At 41.3% G+C, this 23,331-nt stretch overlaps 1 protein-coding gene across 15 annotated transcripts in view; it reads right to left on the bottom strand.

The window, feature by feature from the left end:
* The window catches only part of LOC115143275 (eukaryotic translation initiation factor 4 gamma 3-like), a 72,782-nt gene extending 49,496 nt beyond the window's left edge, over positions 1 to 23,286 (bottom strand). For 12 of the 15 annotated variants that reach the window (XM_029683497.2, XM_029683498.2, XM_029683501.2 and 9 more), the window contains exons 1-2: positions 23,118 to 23,286; positions 517 to 616 (exon numbers count right to left, since the gene is read on the bottom strand). In XM_029683497.2, the coding sequence (XP_029539357.2) occupies positions 517 to 616; positions 23,118 to 23,281 (264 nt within the window). In that variant the 5' untranslated portion in view covers positions 23,282 to 23,286. The remainder of the gene's footprint in view (positions 1 to 516; positions 617 to 23,117) is intronic. The other 3 variants (XM_029683505.2, XM_065001886.1, XM_065001887.1) reach the window with 1 other exon arrangement.
* Between the last annotated feature and the right edge of the window lie 45 nt (positions 23,287 to 23,331).

The raw sequence follows: 23,331 nt of genomic DNA, 5'->3' as shown, positions 1-23,331 counted from the left end.
TGCAGGTGTTGCTGCTGCAGCAAGCCTGGCACAGCAGATAATGCAGGCAGCAGGCAGGCCGTCCGTCCCACCTCTGCTCCCCTGGGCTTTGTGGTGCGTACATCGCTGCTGCTTCTGCACAGGAGCCTCTGTGCGGTAGAGGCAACACTCTTCTGTTTGTTGTACGACAACATCACTGTTTGTCTCTGAACACTGGTTTACTCTCCCTAGCATCTCTCTGTGTGGCCCATTTCCCCTGGTTGACCCAGGATAAAGCAGCTAATCTGACTTCTGTTGCCAGAGGAGGAGTCTTTGCCAGTGACTGACTCCACTGACAGGCAATGTGACAGTTGGGGTGGGACACACACCAGGCGTTTGTTTTCTAGATTTTATGTCAGAACTAAACAGACTGTGCGTCAGACGTGTGAGATGTGGTTGAGGTATGCTTGTGAGGTTCACAACTAGTGTGTGTGGTATGAGCGTATGTGTCTGTGGTGCAGTAGGAATGTGTGCGTGTGGTGCAGGGTATGTACTCACGCTGTAGACGGCAGCGACACCGGGCTGTGTGGGGAAGATGCGGTCATCCAGGGATGGCTGAACCCGAGAGAACCTGGGACGCGTCATATTAAGGAAAATTCTGAAAAAGTGTCAACTTAAGGCCAAAACGGGTAAAAGGTGGGGGCATCAACAACCTCAACAGCAGCACACATTCACATGCTTTGGAACATTAATGCACTGTTCTAAACAGTCTATGGCTAATAAATCTTGCAAAACCATTCAAGTCTTTCAATTCAAACATAGCAAGTTTATCACATCTTTGTCCGCAAGTTTATCACATCTTTGTTCTCTAGTTCCTTTAGCAGGTTTTTAGCCAATGTTTCCCCATCCCCGACACTGCTGGCCCCCCTCCCTAAAGCCTCATCTCAAAGAGTACAATGTGTACCTTTATCAGGGAGCGTGTATGTGTCAAAGGGAAATCCCAACATGGCTTTCCAAAACTCCTACTCTAGGAATGATCATGTTCCAGATAGCCCATTTCCATTTTACTCAAGGTACCAATTTCAAAGGTAATTTTAGAATCTATTACTAACTTAATAGGTCAACCATGACAGCTGAAAATAAATTCCTGAAATGTACTGTCTCACATCTAGGCCTAGTTTACTTAAAGAGCCCCTTAACCAGGGACAGCCCGGTCTTTCTATTTCCTGATAGGGTTGTTACCATGTGATCACGGGTCATGACCGATGTTAATCAGGTTGCATTCACTTTCACAAATCTCACAGTATTTACTGTATATTCTTATTGTGTATATCATTTCCATCATCACTACTTTTAATGACTAATTTGTTAACATATTTGGGATAGGGGGCAGCATTTTCACTTTTGGATGAAATGGTTGCCCAGAGTGAACTGCCTCCTATTCTGTCCCAGATGCTAATATATGCATATTATCATTAGTATTGGATAGAAAACACTCTGAAGTTCCTAAAACTGTTTAAATGATGTTTGAGTATAATAGAACTCATATGGCAGGCGAAAAACCTGAGAAAAATCAAACCAGGAAGTGGGACATCTGAGGTTTGTAGTTTTTCAAAGCTTGGCCTACCGAGTACACATTGAAATATGGATGAGGTTGCACTTCCTAGGGCTTCCACTAGATGTCAACAGTCTTTAGAAACTGGTTTGAGGATTCTACTATAAAGGAGGGGCTCATAAGACCTATGAGTCAGTGGTCTGGCAGAGAGCCTTGATCTCATGACGCGCGCTCCCGACAGAGCTACTTCTCGTTCCAGTGCTTTTTCTGAAGACAAAGGAATTCTCCGGTTGGAACATTATTGATGTTTTATGTTAAAAACATCCTAACGATTGATTCCATACATCGTTTGACATGTTTCTAAAGGACTGTAACGGAACTTTTCGAGTTTTTGTCTGGATGAAGTGCCTGCGCCTCATGAAGATGGATTACTGGGCTGAACACGCTAACAAAGTGGCTATTTGGACATAAATGATGGAACAAATGAGTAATTTATTGTCGAACTGGGAGTCCTGGGAGTGCCTTCTGATGAAGATCAAAGGTAAGTGAATATTTATGGTGTTGTTTCTAACTTTGTTGATTCCAAAATGGCGGATATTCCTCTGGCTGTTTTGGGTTCTGAGCGTCGTTCTCAGATTATGCTTTTTCCGTAAAGTTTTTTTTAAATCTGACACAGCGGTTGCATTAACTTAAGGTATAGGGGGCAGCATTTTCACTTTTGGATAAATAGCGTGCCCAATTTCAACTTCCTGCTACTCATGCCAGGAATATGAGATGTGCATATTATTAGTAAATTTGGATAGAAAATACTCTGAAGTTTCTAAAACCGTTTGAATCATGTCTGTGAGTATAACAGAACTTATGTAGCAGGCAAAACCCAGAGGATTAACCGTTCAGAATTGTTGTTGTTGGTCTGTCTGTTCAACGAGTTCTCATTGGCAAATTATATTTCTTTGGAACCTGTTTTCAGTTCCTACCGCTTCCACTGGATGTCACCAGTCTTTGGAATTTGGTTGAGGTTATTGAATGAAGAAGTAGGCCATCTAGGAACTGGTAACACTGTAGAGTGCGCAAGACGTGAAAAGTAGCATGGTTTGTTGTCTTCCTGTATTGAACACAGATAGACCAGTCTACAATTTGATCGATTATTAACGTTTAAAAATACCTAAAGTTGTATTACAAAAGTAGTTTGAAATATTTTGGCAAAGTTTATGGGCAACTTTTGAAATATTTTGTAGTGACGTTGTGTTTTTGGAAGCTGTTTTTTTCTGGATCAAACGCGTCAAATAAATGGACATTTGGATATATATGGACGGAATTAAATCGAACAAAAGGACCAATTGTGATGTTTATGGGACATATTGGAGTGCCAACAAAAGAAGCTCGTCAAAGGTAATGCATGTTTTATATTTTATTTCTACTTTTTGTGTAGCGCCTGTAGGGTTGAAATATGCTACCCTCTTTGTTTACTATTTAAAGCCTTTTGAAAATCTGACACGTTGGCTGGATTCACAACGAGTGTAGCTTTAATTGAGTATCTTACATGTGAGATTTAATGAAAGTTTGATTTTTATGAATTTGTCGCGCAGCATTTTCCCTGTTTTTTTGCCCAAGTGGGACACAACCGTCCCCTATCCTAAAGAAGTTAAGGAGAAGTCTAGCTTTAATTCTGTGAATAACACTAGTATCTTTTATCAATGTTTATTATGAGTATTTCTGCTAAATCACCGGTTTTGGAATCAAAACATTACTGCTCGTAAGGAGCCAACGTAAACTGAGATTTTTGGATATAAATATGCACATTATTGAACAAAAAATACATGTATTATGTAACATGATGTCCTATGACATCTGATGAAGATCAAAGGTTAGTGATTAATTTGATCTATATTTCTGCTTTTTGTGACTCCTATCTTTGGCTGGAAAAATGGCTGTGTTTTTTCGACGTGGCGGTGATCTAACAATCATATGTTGTGCTTTAGCTGTAAAGCATTTTTGAAATCGTACACGATGGGTAGATTAACCTCTTGCTTCTACTCGGGACGCTTGCGTCCCAACTAGAGCTCTGGAAATGCAAATGCGCTACGCTAAATGCTAATAGTATTAGTTAACTCAAAAGTTCATTAAAATACACATGCAGGGTATCGAATTAAAGCTACACTCGTTGTGAATCCAGGCAACAAGTCAGATTTTTAAAATGCTTTTCGGCGAAAGCATGAGAAGCTATTATCTGATAGCATGTAACACCCCAAAAGACCCACAGGGGACGTAAACAAAATAATTAGCATTTCGGCGTTACACAAACCGCACAATAAAATAGAAAACATTCATTACCTTTCACCATCTTCTTTGTTGGCACTCCTAGATGTCCCATAAACACTATTTGGGTCTTTATTTCGATTAAATCGGTCCATATAAAGCCTAGATATCGTTATATGTAGACTGTGTGATAAACGAAAAAAACATCGTCTCAAAACGTAACGTCATTTTTTAAAATTCAAAAAGTCGACGATAAACTTTCACAAAACACTTCGAAATACGTTTGTAATGCAACTTTAGGTATTAGTAAACGTTAATAAGCGATAAAATTCATCAGGAGGCGATGTAAAGATCATTAGCTGTCCGTCTGGAAAAATGTCCGGCTAGAAACTCAACGAAAATATCCGGTCCTAGACCCGAGGAGATACGGTGCCCTGCATGTGTTTGACCAAGAAAAAACTCGAAGGGAAATGACAAGACTCTAGACACCGTGTGGAAGCTGTAGGTACTGCAACCTCAGTCAATTAATTGTGGTTCACCTTTATCAATGGGTTCAAGTAGCGCATGGATATATTTTCCCATTTTCAGTGATCAGTTTTTCCTGTGCTTTTCGATGTAAATGCCGTTCTGGTAAAGCCACAGCAGTGATTTAACCAGTTTTATAAACGTCTGAGTGTTTTCTATCCACACAGACTAAGCAAATGCATATACTATATTCCTGGCATGAGTAGCAGGGCGCTGAAATGTTGCGCGATTTTTAACAGAATGTTCAAAAAAGTAGAGGGTCGACTTAAGAGGTTAACAAGAAGTTTATATTTAATTTGCTGTATTGGACTTGTTCATGTGTTAAAGTTACATATTTCAAAAAATATATTTTTGAATTTTGCGCGCTGCCCTTTCAGTGGAATGTTGTCGAGGTGTTCCGCTAGCGGAACCCCTGCGCTAGAAAGGTTAATATTTTGATCAAGTGTACTGCACTGTTGAGACCTTGCAAGTAAGCATTTCACTGTACCGTTTACACCCTGTATCCTGTGCATGTGACAAATAAACTTTGATTTCATCAATGACTGCTATGATGCAGTGATGAGGAGGAAGAAAAGAGGGAGAGGGGAAATGTCAGACAGATAGAGGAGCTCAGTAACCTGCTCAGGCAGTTTGTTGAGTCTTAGAGGCACACACACTGGTCACATGATTTCAGGGAAATAGAACGCCTGGCTTTCTTCTTTCCCCTCTGACACTTTTTAGTTATTCCCTAAATCCCGCCCTCCTCCCCTCAATCCCGCTCTTTCCTTGCCTGCAGGGGTCCTCGTCTCCCCTGGCTTCCCGCCAAAACCAACACTCCTCCCAATACGTTTTATAACAGTGGAACTGGAGACAGCAGCTACACAGCATAACAAGGGTCTGCTATAGGTTTCCACACTTAACGCGCACAGATCTACGCATGTACTGGGTACTAGGAGTCAGATTACTCTAAACAATGTGCACCTTTTGGTAACATTGTACCTCACCGGTCCAGACTCTCAAATAGCAGCATTCACAACAGGGCGACAGAGGTTCTTGTTGTCTTCTCATTTGTTGTGAAAGCAAATTCAGTTGCCAGATGAGTCAATGGATTCACACGTGTTAACAAAATAGCCTCTTTATTGAGGTAAAATGTACTTACTATGACTGATATGTGGTTGTCCCTCCTTGCTATTTTAAAGATGAATGCACTAAGTTGCTCTGGATAAGAGCATCTGCTAAATGACTAAAATGTAAATGTCTTCCCTTGCTAGCAAGTTGGCTAAACACTGCAAACTATGTAGCCTTTTAATTTCCCACATCGCCATGTGAAACAATCTGATGTATAATGAAATAATATGCCCTGGCAAATATTTTTATACTTGCCGATGTAACCTACAACATTATGCCAATTTGATATGCTGCTTCAATGTATTCACTCTCATATTTAAACATATAATGTAAAAAAAGAGAAGAGAAGAACAAAAACAAATCTGTTTAAGTTTCCAAATAGGCTAGAAAGAATGTATCACTTCTAAACAAAATACATTTTGGGGAGATTCTAATAAGGCTACAATGTTGTTTGGTTTATTGTTTGAACAGTCGCTGAGATTATATTTGGTTATCAATGCAAAATAGGCCACTTATTTAATGCCAATCTAAACCGATACAGCAATCTTGAAATTGGAGGTTATTTTGAAGTTGATTAGCTTCCTACATCGGCACATTCCCACATGTGAAATAATCAGATTTAGAATGAAATATTTGTATACTTGCTGGTGAAACCTACAACATTATGCCAATTTGGTATGCTACTTCAATGTATTTAAAAACTAGAATGTCATCCTATTTTGGTCACATAGAAAAAGCACATCTCTCACAGTTGTTTTTACCAATAGCCTGGAATAAATAGTTATTTCTTCTAAACAAAATACCTTTTGGGGAGATTCTAATAAGGCTACAATGTTGTTTGGTTTATTGTTTGAACAGTTGCTGAGATTATATTTACTTATCAATGCAAAATAGGTTACTTTGATATAGAGCCTATAGATCAGATTAAGGAACCAAGCAAGTTTAATTGCCTACACAACCATGCCCCCATGGCTATGCCAGGAATGATATGGCACATTACATTTTTCATGTGGTACAGAGTACAGAGAATGTCACAGCGCACAAGGAGCCACCCCTTTTGTGACAAAAAACAACACTGCGATACAGACTCCGTAGGGTATTAATAGCCCTTATGTGGAAGAGAAAATAGAGTATAAAATTCAAATAAAAACACTTGGAGCTACTAAATAAAGCCAAAAAAGTATTGAGTGGAGATCCCTACTGCGAGTGTGACTTCACTAACCTTTAACATGGGCAGGGTGATGGCTATAGCCACAGTCTAGGGATAAAACAGACAGGAGTGAATCCTGATGCGGTGCGGTCTTGTGTGGTGTGTGTGAGGGGCTGGAGGGAAGGAGGTAGTGACAATAAGGGAATCTGATTCACAAGCAGCAAGGACGTTTCCTCCAGGGGTCAGAGGTTAGCAGGCCACGCAACGGCAGATGGGAAAATGATCAGATGAGACGAGACAGCTGACACCACCAGGGATTTGGCAGGAGGGACCACATGACTCTTACTGGAATTACAATTTGATCTGAGTCATGCAATTGCTATGTAGTGATGAATTGCCGAACCAAATCCCTTCGCATGTGCAACACAAATATATATATTTACACCTTTATTTAACTAGGCAAGTCAGTTAAGAACAAATTCTTATTTACAATGACGGCCTAGGAATAGTGGGTTAACAGCCTTGTTCAAGGGGCAGAACGACAGGTTTTTACCTTGTCGGCTCAGAGTAGATCTAGCAGCCTTTCGTTTACTGGTCCAACGCTCTAACCACTAGGCTACGAGCCCCACAATATGATTCATTAAATAGTGTAAATCCATTGATGCATTAGGCAACATGTGGCTTAGACTTGAATCTAAAGGGCAACTGGAGGGGAAAGAAGATGGCGCCGATAGAGAGTATTTTTAAAGATTTTATGTAACATACATGTATTGTGTAACATGAAGTCCTATGAGTGCCATCTGATGAAGATCATCAAAGGTTAGTGATTCATTTTCTCTCTATTTCTGCTTTCTGCTTTTTGTGACTAGGCGCTGACCTAACATAATCGCATGGTATGCTTTCGTCATAAAGCCTTTTTGAAATCGGACACTGTGGTGGGATTAACAACAAGTTCATCTTTAAAATGGTGTATAATACATGTTTGTTTGAGGAATTTTAATTATGAGATTTCTGTTGTTTGAATTTGGTGCCCTGCACTTTCACTGGCTGTTGTCAAATCGATCCCGTTAACTTCTTACGGCTGAAATTCCGTTAAGTAGACAAAATTAGTGCAAGAGTTGCTTTCCAAAGAGGTATCCGGGATTGTAACATACTCTGTCTCACGGAGACATGGCTAGCTGGGGACATGCTGTCGGAGTCCTTACAGCCAATAGGATTTTCAGTGCATTGCGCCAACAGGAACAAACATCTCTCTGGTAAGAAGGGCAGGGGTGTATGGTTTCATGATTAACGACTCATGGTGTAATTGTAACAATACACAATAACGCAAGTTATTTTGTTCACCTGACCTAGAATTCCTCAATCAAATGCCGACAGTATTTTCTACCAAGAGAACTCTCCTTGGTTATCTTTACGGCCGTGTATATCCCCCCGCAAGCGGATACGAGGAGGGCCATCAAGGAACTTCACTGGACTTTATGCAAACTGGAAACCATATATCCGGAGGCAGCATTTATTGAGCTGGGGATTTTAACAAAGCTAATCTGAGAACAAGGCTACCTAAATTCTATCAGTATATCGATTGCAGTACACGAGCAACACACTCGACCACTGCTACTCTAACTTCCGCGATGCATACAAGGCCCTCCCCCGCCCCCCTTTTGGAAAATCTGACCATGACTCCATTTTGTTGCTACCCTCCTATAGGCAGAAACTAAAACAGAAAGGGCCCGTGCTTAAGTCTATCCAACGCATCAAGATTGCGTCGATCACATGAACTGGGATATGTTCCGGGTAGCCTCAGGGAACAACATTGACGTGTATGATGACTCGGTGAGCGAGTTTATAAGGAAGTGTAAAGGAGATGTTGTACCATGTGGCTATTAAAACATTCCCTAACCAGAAACCGTGGATTGATGGCAGCATTCGCACAAAACTGAAATCATGTACCACCGCATTTAATCATGGCAAGGAGACTGGAAACATGACCGAATACAAACAGTGTAGTCATTCCCGCCGTAAGGCAATCAAACAAGTAAAGCGTCAGTATAGAGACAAAGTTGAGTCACAATTCAACGGCTCAAACACGAGACGTTCGTGTCAGGGTCTACAGACAATCACGGATTACAGAAAGATAACCAGCCCCGTCGCAGACGTCTTGCTCCCAGACAAATTAAACAACTTCTTTGAGTGCTTTGAGGACAATACAGTGCCACCGACAAGGGCCCACTACCAAAGACTTTGGGCTCCCCTTCTCCGTGGCCGACGTGAGTAAAACCCTCACAGGGCTGCCGGCACAGACTGCATCCCTAGCTGTGACCTCAGAGCATGTGCAGACCAGCTGGCTGGTCTGTTTACGGACATAATCAATCCCCATCCCAGTCTGCTGTCCACACACGCTTCAAGATGGCCACCATTGTTTCTGTTCCCAAGAAAGATAAGGCAGCTGAGAGACTAGTCAAGGATCATATCACCTCCACCCTACCTGTCCCCCTAGAGCCACTCCTATTTTCTTACCACCCCAATAGGTTCACAGACGATGCAGTCTCCATCACACTGCCCTATCGCATCTGGACAAGAGGAATAACTATGTAAGAATGCTGTTCATTGACTACAGCTCAGCATTCAACAGCATAGTACCCTCCAAACTGATCATTAAGCTTGAGACCCTGGGTCTAGACCCCTGCCATGTGCAATTGGGTCCTGACGGGTCACCCCCAGATGGTGAAGGTTGGAAACAACATTTGCTGTCAACACTTTTCTGACCCTCAACACTGGGGCCCCACAAGGGTGTGTGCTCAGTCCTCAACTGTTCTCCCTGTTCACCCATGACTCCAATTCAATCATCAAGTTTGCAGACGACACGAGTGGTAGGCTTGACTACCAACAACGACGAGACATCTTACTGGGAGGAGGTGAGGGCCCTCGGAGTGTGGTGTCAGGAAAATAACCTCTCACTCAATGTCAGCTAAACAAAAGAGATGATCGTGGACTTCAGGAAACAGCAAAGGGAGCACCCCCCCTATCAACATCGAAGGGACAGCAGTGGAGAAGGTGGAAGGTTTTAAGTTCCTCTGTGTACTGTACATATCACCGACAAACTGAAATGGTCCACGCACACAGACAGTGTGGTGAAGAAGGCACAACAGCGCCTCTTCAACCTCAGGAGGCTGAAGAAATTTGACTTGAACCGAAATCCCTCACTAACTTTCACAGGTGCACAATTGAGAGCAGCCTGTCGGGCTGTATCACCACCTGGTACGGCAACTGCACCACCCACAAACACCGGGCTCTCCAGAGGGTGGTGCAGTCTGCACAACGCATTACAAACTACCTGCCCTCCAGGTAGGGCTGGGCGATATGGCCAAAATATCATAGCATGGTATTTTTCAAATTTGACGGTATTTTATGTTTTTTATTAATAAAAGTTCTGGCAACACATATATTCTAAATTATTTCAATGGGTCTTTCTCTATTCGAATTGTTTTATACTGTTCAATTCAACTTCAAACTAAAATAATTTCCTGCATTACCAGCACTCATTTTCAATCATTTCCATGATATGGGCAAAAAAACTTGGCCTTATTTTTAACCAAATGTTGCCATTGCAATTTAGAACAAAACACTTGGGTGAACTTTTGGAATCATGGAAATAGAATGTTTAATATAATTCTAGCTAGAAAATAAATAATAGTGGGCACTTTGAATACAGTGTTGTTTGACATGACAACGAATGAAAATGCCATGGACGAGTTAGTGACAACACTGAACACCACTTTGGTTTTCACCCTTCCTAGGTGACCCTATAATCTTTGGCTACATTAAGTCTTTATTCATATAGCCAACATACTCATGCTTCACCTTTTCCTCTTTGATTTAGAAGATACTGTTCCACAAACATGCTGATTTATGCCTCCACCAGTACTTGTAGTAACTAGCTACGTTTGATCTGACTCAGTACTTTTACTAGCTATCTAGCCAGGTGACTAGCGATTAGCATTAGTGGCTAACACAATTTAGCTTAACTTGCTAAGAAAATACAAACCAGCTGTTTGCAGATGTAAGAAACAAACTAATATTGTAATTATAGAACTCGTGTGGATTTATATTAAGATCTAAGTGGAAACATCGTTGTCATCAACATTGTTGCATGTGCTGCATTGACCATGCAGACTGATCTCAAGTGTCTCGTGGTCAAGCAACAACAAATTCTCCTTGAGTGACAGGGGGCGGGGCTAGGTCTGTGTGGAAAGCGGCATGGAGATAGAGTGTGGAAAGGGATGACTCAAGTAGAGGAGTAAACTATAAAAATGGACGTTACACACAGCGTATCACATTTAACAAACCAAACATTAAAAGACCGTCATAGAAAGTAAAGTAAAAACCCAAACCGGTTTGTGCATAAATAGAGGTATATAGTTAAATATGGTATAGCGCCCACCCCAACCTCCAGGATACATACACCTGATGTCACAGGAAGGCAAAAAATATCATCAACGACAACCACCCGAGCCACTACCTGTTCACCCCACTATCATCCAGAAGGTGAGGTCAGTACAGGTGCATCACAGCTGGGACAGAGAGATAGAAGCGTTTTTTCAATCTCAAGGCCATCAGATTGTTAAAACAGCCACCACTAGCACAGACAGGCGGCTGCCTACCTACAGACTTGATATCATTGGCCACTTAAATAAATGGAACACTAGTCACTTTAATAATGCCACTTTAAGAATGTTTACATATCTCGCATTACTCATCTCATATGTATATACTGTATCCTTCACTATCTATTGCAGCTTAGCCACTCCGTCACTGCTCATCCATATATTTAAGACATATATTCTCATCCCATTCCTTTACTAGATTGTGTGTATTAGGTTTTGTTGTGGAATTGTTAGATAGATACTGCTGCACTAACAGGTAATGTCTGATCTAGAAACATAAGCATTTCGCTACACTCGCAATAACATCTGCTGACCATATGTATGTGACCAATAACATGTGATTTGAACTGTTAACAAAGGCCATATTATTTTAGCTACCCTATTTTGTTATACAAGCCCAATTACACTGGGCCTTATAATTACATACATACCCAAATATTACCCTCAGAGGCACTGGCACTAGGGCTGTGATGGCCATTACATTTTAGATGACGGTTACTGGTCAGCCAAATGACTGCAGTCCCCGAAGACTTGCTTGCTACAACACCTTGCTTGTTTCAGCAAGAAGAAATAAAAGTTATCACGTTGTAAAGAGTTCATCCAAACAGACTCTGCCTAGAAGGCCAGCATCCTGGAGTCGCCTCTTCACTGTTGACATTGAGACTGGTGTTTTGCGGGTACTATTTAATGAAGCTGCCAGTTGAGGTCTTGTGAGGTGTTTGTTTCTCAAACCAGACTCTCTAATGTACTTGTCCTCTTGCTCAGTTGTGCACCGGGGCCTCCCACTCTTTCTATTCTGTTTAGAGCCAGTTTACGCTGTTCTGTGAAGGGAGTAGTACACAGCATTGTAAGATATCTTCAGTTTCTTGGCAATTTCTCACATGGAATAGCCTTCATTTCTCAGAACAAGAATAGACTGACAAGTTTCAGAAGTAAGGTCTTTGTTTCTGGCCATTTTGCACCTGTAATCAAAACCACAAATGCTGATGCTCCAGATACTCAACTAGTCTAAGAAGGCCAGTTTTATTGCTTCTTTTATCAGGACAAACGTTTTCAGCTGTGCTAACATAATTGCAAAAGGGTTTTCTAATGATCAATTAGCCTTTTAAAATGATCAACTTGGATTAGCTAACACAACCTGCCATTGGAACACAGGAGTGATGGTTGCTGATAATGGGTCTCTGTATGCCTACGTAGATATTCCATTAAAAATCAGCCATTCCAGCTACAATAGTCACTTACAGTGTCTACACTGTATTTCTGATAAATTTTATGTCATTAAAAATGGATTTTTTTGTGCTTTTCTTTCAAAAACAAGGACATTTCTAAGTGACCCCAAACTTTGAACGGTAGTGTTGCAGTTATGAGGGTTATTTCATTTTCATGATGGTCTTCAACCATAACCGTCAGTTACAAGGTTAACTGTAATTGTGCCAGCCCTAACTGGCACCACCCATTCAACCGTGCAAGTGCCAGCTACAGCCATGAGTTGCTGACCACACTACTTAGCAATTAGTCTGAGCTTCATTTAGTTTCTGCAGCAAGAGCGGAGGAAAATATGTCATCTATTAGAGTTACAAAAGACCAAGGGATCAGATGAGAAAATTAATGTCTGTACAATTATGCACAGCCAGATAATCAGCTCATTGCTACATGTGGCCAATAGGGACTGGATAACAAGTGAGCTTTAGCAACCTAGGCTACAACTTCATTAGAAAACATGTCATGTTTTGATGCAGCAGACAGAACACAGTGAAAGTAGGGAAGGGAAACCCTGGTCTGCCCCAGACAATAACCTTTTTACATACATGTAAAACACTGATCTGTGAAGGGCATAGAAGGGCACCTATCACAGCTCAGTAGACACGGATGTTAACAAAAACCAACCCCTCTGCCCGTCACTCTGCTCCTTTGCCTCCTGCCAGGTCAGCCCAGACCTGTAACCTAACCCCTACGCCCATCTCAAGTACAGGTTCAGGTTTCCAGGCTCTGATATAGATCAGGTTCTGCAAGTCTAGTAGTTCATTACCAATCATTTTGGGGCAACTGCTACAGGCAACACCCGGCACTCTATCCCAATCCCTATTTTGCCTTTGAACGAACAGTAGCCAAGACCCTCCACTGACCAGTCCCATTTAGAGCCAGCAAAAGGGGAAAAGCCACCGTGTCCCTGTATCATCATGTAAAGCCACTTATGTGCGGAGTGTGTATGTAGGAGGGAGAGAGAGAACCGTGCTGATAGAATAAGAGAAAGGAAAGGGAGTAGTTCAGTGTTAGAAAGTCAAATAGGATTTTCTGCTGACTTGACTGTTCTGCAGACAAATTAGATCACCTAAAAAGTGTTTGTGAGAACATATTCAGGAAAAAATCTCAAATGACCTTCTGAATCAGACTACACAGAATGCCCAGAGAAAAAGGAGTCACTTGCAAGAGTTAAAAATTCATTACACTTTACAATGACAAGAATCAGACAATTACTTTTGTTATAGAATTGATATGCTAAGTTATCTACTACAGCATCTTCTCCTCTACCCATCTAATAGCACAGTAACTAACCCTGAGGATCCCTTCCAGTCTGTAGTTGTAGCAGCCTGGAGCTATAGCCTACCTGAGGCTGAGTGCACTGGGTTCAGAGTGGAGGAACAGGAAGTGACTGGAGACAGCCAAGATGGTGCAGACACAAAACCACCCCTTCACCGTGCTCCTTTCCGCTGTCCCACCAGACCAGGTTCTTACTGCACTGAATAAACACAAGGTTCAAGACGCTGTCTGCTATGGCCTGGGACTGCCATCTCACTACAGTTACTACTGACAATGCATAGGAAGTTAGCTTATTCAGACCGCTTTAGCAGATCTTGGAGCAAGGTTCTTGAGAAAATGTATGCTTGACTGTAATTTTAACGAGAAGTCTCCTGTGTTTAGTAAGAACCAGGTATTTAGAAATTATACCGAGGTATTTAGAAATGTTCAATACCTTCAATTTGTTTTGTGTTTTGGGGTGCCCTAAAGCTCATGCTATGCCACTGCTTACAACTGTAAGCTAATACATTCTCTCAACATGAGGGCTCCAGCTATGCATTTGGTTGGCTACCTTCATAGCAAAGTGGTTAGCTTGCAAGATCAAGCTTCTTGGTTACAGCAAAGACAAATCAATCCCCTCCTGGATAAAGATCCCTGCTTCCCGAATTAGTTTTATGAGCCCCCCCCATTTGGAAAGAAATATAATCAATTTCATAAAAATAAAATAATCTCAACCTACACACAATACCCAATCAATGACAAATAGAAAACAGGTTCAGACATTTGTTTTTGTTTAATCGTTAAAAAATAACAAAACAGACTCGAAATTGAGCTCAGGTGCATCCTATTTCCAGTGATCATTCTTGAGATGTCTCTACAACTTAATTGGAGTCCACCTGTGGTTAATTCAATTTATTGGACATGATTTGGAAAAGGCACACACCTGTCTATATAAAAGGTCACACAGTTGACAGTGCATGTCAGAGCCAAAACCAAGCCATGAGTTTGAAGGAATTGTTCATAGAGCTCCGAGACAGGATTGTGTCGAGGCATCTGGGAAAGGGTACCAAAACATTTCTGCAGCATTGAAGGTCCAAGAAAGCAGTGACATTCATTCTTCAATGGAAGAAGTTTGGAACCACCAAGACTCTTCCTAGAGCCGGCCGCCCGGCCAAACTGAGTAATCAGGGGAGAAGGGCCTTGGTCAGCGAGGTGACCAAAAACCTGATGGTTCCTCTGTGGAGATGGGAGAACCTTCCAGAAGGACAATCATCTCTGAAGCACTCCACCAATCAGGCCTTTTCGGTAAAGTGGCCAGACGGAAGTCACTCCTCAGAAAGGCACATGACAGCCCGCTTGGAGTTTGACAACAAGGCACCTAAAGAGACTCAGACCATGAGAAACAAGATTATCTGGTCTGATGAAACCAAGATTGAACTCTTGAACTCCTGAATGCGTAGCGTAGCATCTGGAGGAAACCTAGCACCAACCCTACGGTGAAGCATGGTGGCAGCATCATGCTGTGGGGATGTTTTTTCTGTGGCAGGGACTGGGAGATTAGTCAGAATCGAGGGAAAGATGAACGGAGCAAAGTACAGAGAGATCCTTGATGAAAACCTGCTCCAGAGCGCTCAGAACCTGACTGAGGTGAAGGTTCACCTTCCAACAGGACAACAACCAAGACAACGCAGGTGTGGCTTCGAGACAAGTCTCTGAATGTTCTTGAGTGGCCCAGCCAGAGCCCGGACTCAAACATCTCTGGAGAGACTTGTAAATAGCTGTACAGTGATGCTCCCCATCCAACCTGACAGAGCTTGAGAGGGTCTACAGAGAAGAGCGAGAGAAACTCCCCAAATATAGGTGCGCCAAGCTTGTAGCGTCATATCCAAAGGCTGTAATCACTGCCAAAGGTGGTTCAAAATACTGAGTAAAGGGCCTGAATACTTAAGGAAAACGTGATATTTCAGTGTTTATTTTTAATACATTCAAATAAATAGAAGTCAATATGGGGTATTGTGTGTGTATTGATGAGGGGAAAAATCTATTTAAATCAATTTTAGAATAAGGCTGTATCAAATGTGGAGAAGGTCAAGGGGTCTGAATACTTTCCGAAGGCACTTTATACAGTTGAAGTCAGAAGTTTACATACACTTAGGTTGGAGTCAATAAAACTTGTTTTTCAACCACTCCACAAATATCTTGTTAACAAACTATAGTTTATGTAATTTTTTACAACAATTGTTTACAGATAGTGAAATTATCACAATTCCAGTGGATCAGAAGTTTACATACACTAGGTTAATAGCATGGAAAATTTCAGAAAATGTCATGGCTTTAGAAGCTTCTGATAGGCTAATTGACATCATTTGAGTCAATTGGAAGTGTACCTGTGTGTGGATGTATTTCAAGGCCTACCTTCAAAAATTGTAGACCTCCACAAGTCTGGTTCATCCTTGGGAGCAATTTCCAAACGTCTAAAGGTACCAACAATAGTACGCAAGTATAAACACCATGGGACCTCGCAGCTGTCATACCGCTCAGGAAGGAGACATGTTCTGTCTCCTAGAGATGAACTCACTTTGGTGCGAAAAGTGCAAATCAATCCCAGAACAACAGCAAAGGACCTTGTGAAGAGATTCTGGAGGAAACAGGTACAAAAGTCTCTATATCCACAGTAAAAACAAGTCCTATATTGACATAACCTGAAAGGCCGCTCAGCAAGGAAGAAGCCACTGCTCCAAAACCGCCACTGGGAATGTGATGAAAGAAATAAAAGCTGAAAGAAATAATTCTCTACTATTATAACATTTCACATTCTTAAAATAAAGTGTTGATCCTAACTGACCTAAGACAGGGAATTTTTACTAAGATTAGATATCAGGAATAGTGAAAAACTGAGTTTAAATGTATTTGGCTAAGGTATACGTAAACTTCACACACAGAGAATTATAACGCAACACGCAAAAATGTCAAAGATTTTACTGATTTACAATTCATAAGGAAATCCGTCAATTGGCCGTCCTTTAGGCTGTCGTAAATAAGAATTTGTTCTTAACTGACGTGCCTAGTTAAATGAAATAAATTCAGAAGTTTGGACACCTCATTCAAGGGTTTTTATTTTTACTATTTTCTACATTGTAGAAGACATCAAAAGTATGAAATAACACATATGGAATCATGTAGTACCAAAAAACTATTAAAGATTATTCAAAGTAGCCACCCACTTGGTGAACAGATGATCTCCGCATGTGTGGTTCCCACCATGAAGCATGGAGGTGGTGGTGTAATGCTGCTTTGCTGGTGACACGGTCAGTGATTTATTTAGAATTCAATGCACACTTAACCAGCTTGGCTACCACAGCATTCTGCAGCAATTAGCCATCCCATCTTGTTTGCGCTTAGTGGGACTATCATTTGTTTTTCAACAGGACAATGACCCAACACACCTCCAGGCTGTGTAAGGGCTATTTGACCAAGAAGGAGAGTGATGGACTGCTGCATCAGATGACCTGGCCTCCACAAGCACCCGACTGAAACCCAATTGAGATGGTTTGGGATGAGTTGGACCGTAGAGAGAAGAAAAAGCAGCCAACAATGTGTTCAGCATTAGTGGGAATTCCTTCAAGACTTGGAAAAGCATTCCAGGTGAGGCTGGTTGAAAGAATGCAAAGAGTGTGCAAAGTAGTCATCAAGGCAAAGGGTGGCTACTTTGAAGAATCTAAAATATATTTAGATTTGTTTAACACTTAGTGTGTCTTTACTATTATTCTAAAATGTAGAAAATAAATTAAAATAAAAACCCTTGAATTTGTAGGTGTCCAAACTTTAAACTGGTAATGTATATACATAATTTAACTATAACTTTCAATATCTGACCCCTCTGTGGAAAAACAATCTGTTCCAGTTTCCATTGTGAGATTTTTAGTCTTCCCCTTTAAATTGCAATAGAAAGGGGCCCCTCAACATTGATTGACTGGGGTTAGAGGAATAAAAAGCCAAGGATCTGGAGATGAAAAAGACGAGTATCTAGTTGATTTTGATTGGTCCAAAGCACAGAAACTCCTCCAAATGTTACCACCTAACACGGAAATATGGAAGAGATACAACCAAGAGAGGCGCGGTCTAAACTTGCAACCATTACAACAAACTAATGTTCTTATTTAAGCAACAATTAAGTACAAGCATATTAAGGTTGCAATATTGTAAAGAACAATCTAATGAATAATTGCATGTGATTCATGACATAGGCTACAGAAAACAAGGTTTTGGAGCACCCTCTTGAATTTACCCATATTTAATTTGAGCATTGAGCGAACACCCTACACATTTTTGGGGCATTGAGTAATGGAAGTGAACGAGAGAAATTATATCCCCACATCACACATTAAAATAGCAAACTTGTAAACAATGTCACAATGTGCGGCATATGGATGCAGTGTCGAAAATCTGTATAAAATATACTTTTTGGCCTATACTGCTGTTGACGGTTTTAAATCATAGCAACATGTAAGCAAAGGTCCGTGTATGCTAGCTAATTTACATAAGGTTCTGAATACCTACGTAAATAAGGTGTTGTTTACAGTTAAAGTCAGCTTTTATTTCTTTCATCGCATTCCAAGTGGGTTGCCTTTAAATTGTTTAACTTGGGTCAAACGTTTCAGGTAGCCTTCCAAACTTCCCAAAATAAATTGAGTGAATTTTGGCCCATTCCTCCTGACATAGCTGGTGTAACTGAGTAAGGTTTGAAGGCCTCTTTGCTCACACACGCTTTTTCAGTTCTGCCCACATATTTTCTATAGGATTGAGGTCAGGGCTTTGTGGTGGCCACTCCAATACCTTGACTTTGTTGTCCTGAAGCCATTTTGCCACAACTTTGGAAGTATGCTTGGGGTCATTTTCCATTTGGAAGACCCATTTGCGACCAAGCTTTAACTTCCTGACTGATGTCTTGAGATGTTGCTTCAATATATCCACAATTTTCCATCCACAATTTTCCTACCTCATGATGCCATCTATTTTGTATAGTGCACCAGTCCCTCCTGCAGCAAAGCACCCCCACAACATGATGATGCTTCACGGTTGGGTGGTGTTCTTCGGCTTGCAAGCATCCCCATTTTTCCTCCAAACATAACGATGGTCATTATGGCCAAACAGTTCCATTTTTGTTTCATCAGACCAGAGAACATTTGTCCAAAAAGTACAATCTTTGTCCCCATGTGCAGTTGCAAACCGTAGTCTGGCTTTTTTTATGGTGGTTATGGAGCACTGGCTTCTTCCTTGCTGAGCGGCCTTTCAGGTTAAGTCGATAGAGGACTCGTTTTACTGTGGATATGGATACTTTTGTAACTGTTTCCTCCAGCATCTTCACAAGGTCCTTTGCTGTTGTTCTGGGATTGATTGGCACTTTCTGCACCAAAGTACATTCATCTCTAGGAGACAGAACGGGTCTCCTTCCTGAGCGGTATGACGGCTGCGTGGTCCCATGGTGTTTATACTTGTGTACTATTGTTTGTACAGATGAACGTGGTACCTTCAAACATTTGGAAATAGCTCCCAAGGATGAACCAGACTTGGAGGTCTACAATTTTTGATTTGAAGGTAGGCCTTGAAATACAGCCACAGGTACACTTCCAATTGACTCACATTATGTCAATTAGCCTATCAGAAGCTTCTAAAGCCATGACGTCATTTTCTGAAATTTTCCAAGCTGTTTAAAGGCACAGTCAACTTAGTGTATGACCCACTGGAATTGTGATACAGTGAATTAAGTGAAATAATCTGTCTAAACAATTATTGGAAAAATCGCTTGTGTCGTGCACACAGTAGATGTCCTAACTTACATACCAAAACTATAGTTTGTTAACAAGAAATGTGCAGAGTAGTTGAAAAATGAGTTATGATTCCAATCGAAGTGTATGTCAACTTCCGACATCATCTGTATATTTAATCAATTTGCAAAAATATCTAAAAAAGTATTTTCACTTTGTCATTATGGGGTATTGTGTGGTATTGAGGGGTAAAAAAAATTGAAACCATTTTAGAATAAGTCTAACGTAACAAAATGTAGAAAAAGTCAAGGGTTCTGAATTCTTTCCGAATGCACTGCAAATCCTTTGCCTTGCCCATTCACTTCTGAATTGCACACGTACACAATCCATTTCTAAATTGTCTCATTACTTTAAAATCCTTCTTTAACGCATCACCTCCCCTTCGTCTACACTTATAAAAGCAGATTTAACAAGTGACAACAATAAGGGATCATAGCTTTCATCTGGATTCACCTGGCCAGTCTCATGTTTTGTTAACTCAGTATACACATCACAGAAACTTGTCTAGATAAAAGCACCATACACAGAAGAATATAGAGCATACATACAAAACCACACTCACATTACATCAGTCTAGATCTGTATAAAGCTCTTTTGATGGTGGACATGCTAGCTAGCTGTTGTGTGGATAAGTCCAACTTGTTCTAGAGCAATGGTCCAAAGAACTGCAGACTGCCTTGGAAGGCCATGGTTGTGCCAGCAGATGCAGGTCCCATTGGTCATAAGCTTTGGCTGCTGCTCTGGTGCACCCCCGGAGGATGGGTGAAGACTCCCACCTGAACTGGTCTGACATGTATTCAGCCAGTTTGTGCTGTGTCGCCTTGAAAACAATCACTAGGGTGTTATAATGGATCCTGTCCGTCGGTGGTTTGATTACAGATTTTTGCAGAAAAACCTTTGTCTTTATATGTTCCCTCCGTGAATTCCCAGTCATGATACGAGCAGCCCTGTTGATGATACCCTGTAGCTGGTTAAATCCTGTCTTATTACACTGATGTAGGGTGGGAAGCCATACCGTGGCACAGTTGTCCAGGTGAGTTATCATGGTGGTAGTAGATTGTCAGGAGGCTGCCCTTGGAGACAAAGTCTTTAGAGCGCCATGCCCAGAAAGCCATTTCCCTGTGACCAGGCCAGCATGTTCATTCCAGTGTAGGTGTGGGTCCAACTTCTTCCCCAGGTACTTTAAGCAGTTTACTTGTTTGTACGTTTTTTGTCTGTCTGTTATTGTAATAGATTTGGCTGTGTCTCAGCTTTTGTGGGATGCCAAACAGCATTTCCTTGGTCTTATGAGGGTGTAAGGAGAGCAAACTAAGACGCTTCCCTGTTGATGTCGTTTGACACTGCCTCCTCACACTCCCTGGTGTATTTGCTGAGTAGTATAGGATTGTCTCATCTGCAATTATGTATGCAGCATTTGTCCAGCACTGATGGAAAGTCATTTATGTAAATGCAGAACAGCAGGGATCCAAACACATTCCCTTGTGGGACTCCATTCACCACAGGTACCTGGGCTAATTGCGTGCTCTGCAGTTTGTACTGACTTCTCCCCGTAAGTATGATGTGAATCACTTGATTGCAGTACTGTCAAAGCCTAGTTTCACAGGCTTCCTCTGGAGTGTGGTTTGGTGTAGTGTCAAAAGCTTCCTCCAGATCCAAGAAGAGCGCTGCTGTGACCTGGCTGTTACAAGCCGACATGATGTCTTCCACAACCTTTTGCACTGCTGTAGATGTGCATCTTTCTAAAGCAGCGTTGATAGGCTGTAAATAGGCCGTTGAGTGAGAAATAGTTGGCCACCTGTGTCTGCACCAGCCTTTACAACACTTTGGAGACAGCACAAAGAACTGATACTGGACGGTAGTTGGCCACATCCGATCTATCCCGACTTGGTGTTATATAAGCCGTTTTCTATTGACATGGGATTTCCCCAGTTGAGATTAACAGGTTGAGGATATGAGTCAGTTGACTCGCTATCACTGTGGCAGAGTCCTTTAGAAGCCTGTAACGTTGTTAATGTTATTAAGCATGGATGAAGTTTTGATTAATGTCTACAATTTAACTGTTCTTATGGATTTTGTAATAGTCCTTTCACAACTTGAAGAAATGCCTTTGCATTGATTTTGTTATTTTTAAGTCACTCAGATAGCATAAGAACACAGCATAAGCTATGGCAAAATGTGTAGAATTGCAGGAAATGTACTTTAAAACTGGAAAATGTTCTCTGCCTCAAGGCTAAATGTGTAGAATTGCAGGAAATTTGCTTTCAAACAGCAACATTTTGTCCTTGGGCGTCCTCTAAAACTTTTGGTCGGAGGCTGCACCATCGAAGATGATAAGACTCACAGACTAGCACTCAGGAGACAATACTTCCATTATGACTGGACATTAGATCAAAACAATAATGTTTTAAATCATAAAAAGACACTAGATCCTAAATTTAAATGGCCGGATCAAATGAATTAAGATTCAAAGTTGATATTCACAAAGTTCATACAAATCAAGCAAGGCACGTTGTTAGGAGATCCAATTTGGCAGAACAATTCCACTGGCTGGGATCAAGTGTTCACAGGGATAAGAGGTTTCTGAAGTGAGGAAAATGCTCTTGATCAATTTCTGTTTAAAAAAAATAGATACGCAGTGACTTCAGTGGCTTACTGAATGTCATTCATACAATCATGATACATGCATAACCCCAAATAAAATAGGAATACCGGTAAACCCATACGGGATCAAATGCATTACACTGTAACGTTACTACAGTTGCTAACGTAGCTACCAGCAAATATGTATGTGGCGTCACTACCGTGTCAATATGGGTATACCGGTGTGGCACCGGTTGCCATCTACTACCCGGTTTAACTACGGCCTAGCTAGCTAGCTAAATAACGACAGTTAGCATTCCTTTTATGGATACCGGGGAGAAGGCCCAACTTAGTTAGCTAGGTTACTACTGTACCCAGCTAGTTTACATTCACTCATACGAGGTAGCAATACTATAGTTTTAGGATGATTAACAACTACGTTTTGATTGCTACAAAATATAGTCCACCCAAACCCTCTTACAAAATACTGCCTGACCCGAATAAAATAGTTCGCCAATATGTTAGCCGGATGTGCTAGTTATGAGTCTACAGCTGCTAATATGAATGTGGCTGACTAGTTAGCTAGCTACCGGTAAACTGAACAAAGCCGGTGAGGTGGCCTTCTAGAGTTAGCTAACTAACGTCACGCCAACTCGTGAAATTGTGTCTAGTTGGCCAGGTTTTCTGATCCACACAAGCACAACAGTTAAAATGCATTGGCCAACAAAATTAATTATCTGCAGTTTAGCGAATTTGACTAGCTAGCCATTTAGCAGATTGTCAATAAATAACTATAGTAATATGTTAGCTAGCTAACGTAAGCTAACTAACAAGCTAAATGTCTCCTCCCTATTCTTCAAAACATCAGTCATTGACCCGCACCCAACCGCTCACCAATACGTTACCTAAATGTTTCTCCCCCGAATACCTGACCAAGAGGTGGCAGGGGTATTCTTGTCAATGAAGGATACTGAGGAGGCGGCAAGGTGTTCAGTTGAGGAGCGCCTGGGGCTCCCGACGGTAAAGACACCGAGGTCAGGGTAGCCCGCAGTTGGCTCGACGGAGACGGGCCAGTTCCAGGTCCACTTACTGCGACAGTGGCAGGTTTTGGGACTATTTTCGCCGGCAAACTCATTGCAAAATAATAAACCAAGGAAAACAATACACTAATAAATACTGATACAA

This window comes from Oncorhynchus nerka, linkage group LG15 (genome assembly GCF_034236695.1).
Source record: "Oncorhynchus nerka isolate Pitt River linkage group LG15, Oner_Uvic_2.0, whole genome shotgun sequence".
NCBI classification, from domain to species: Eukaryota; Metazoa; Chordata; class Actinopteri; order Salmoniformes; family Salmonidae; genus Oncorhynchus; species Oncorhynchus nerka.
The sequence above is the reverse complement of the archived record's forward strand: the minus strand, read 5'-3'. Positions and strand labels throughout refer to the sequence as shown.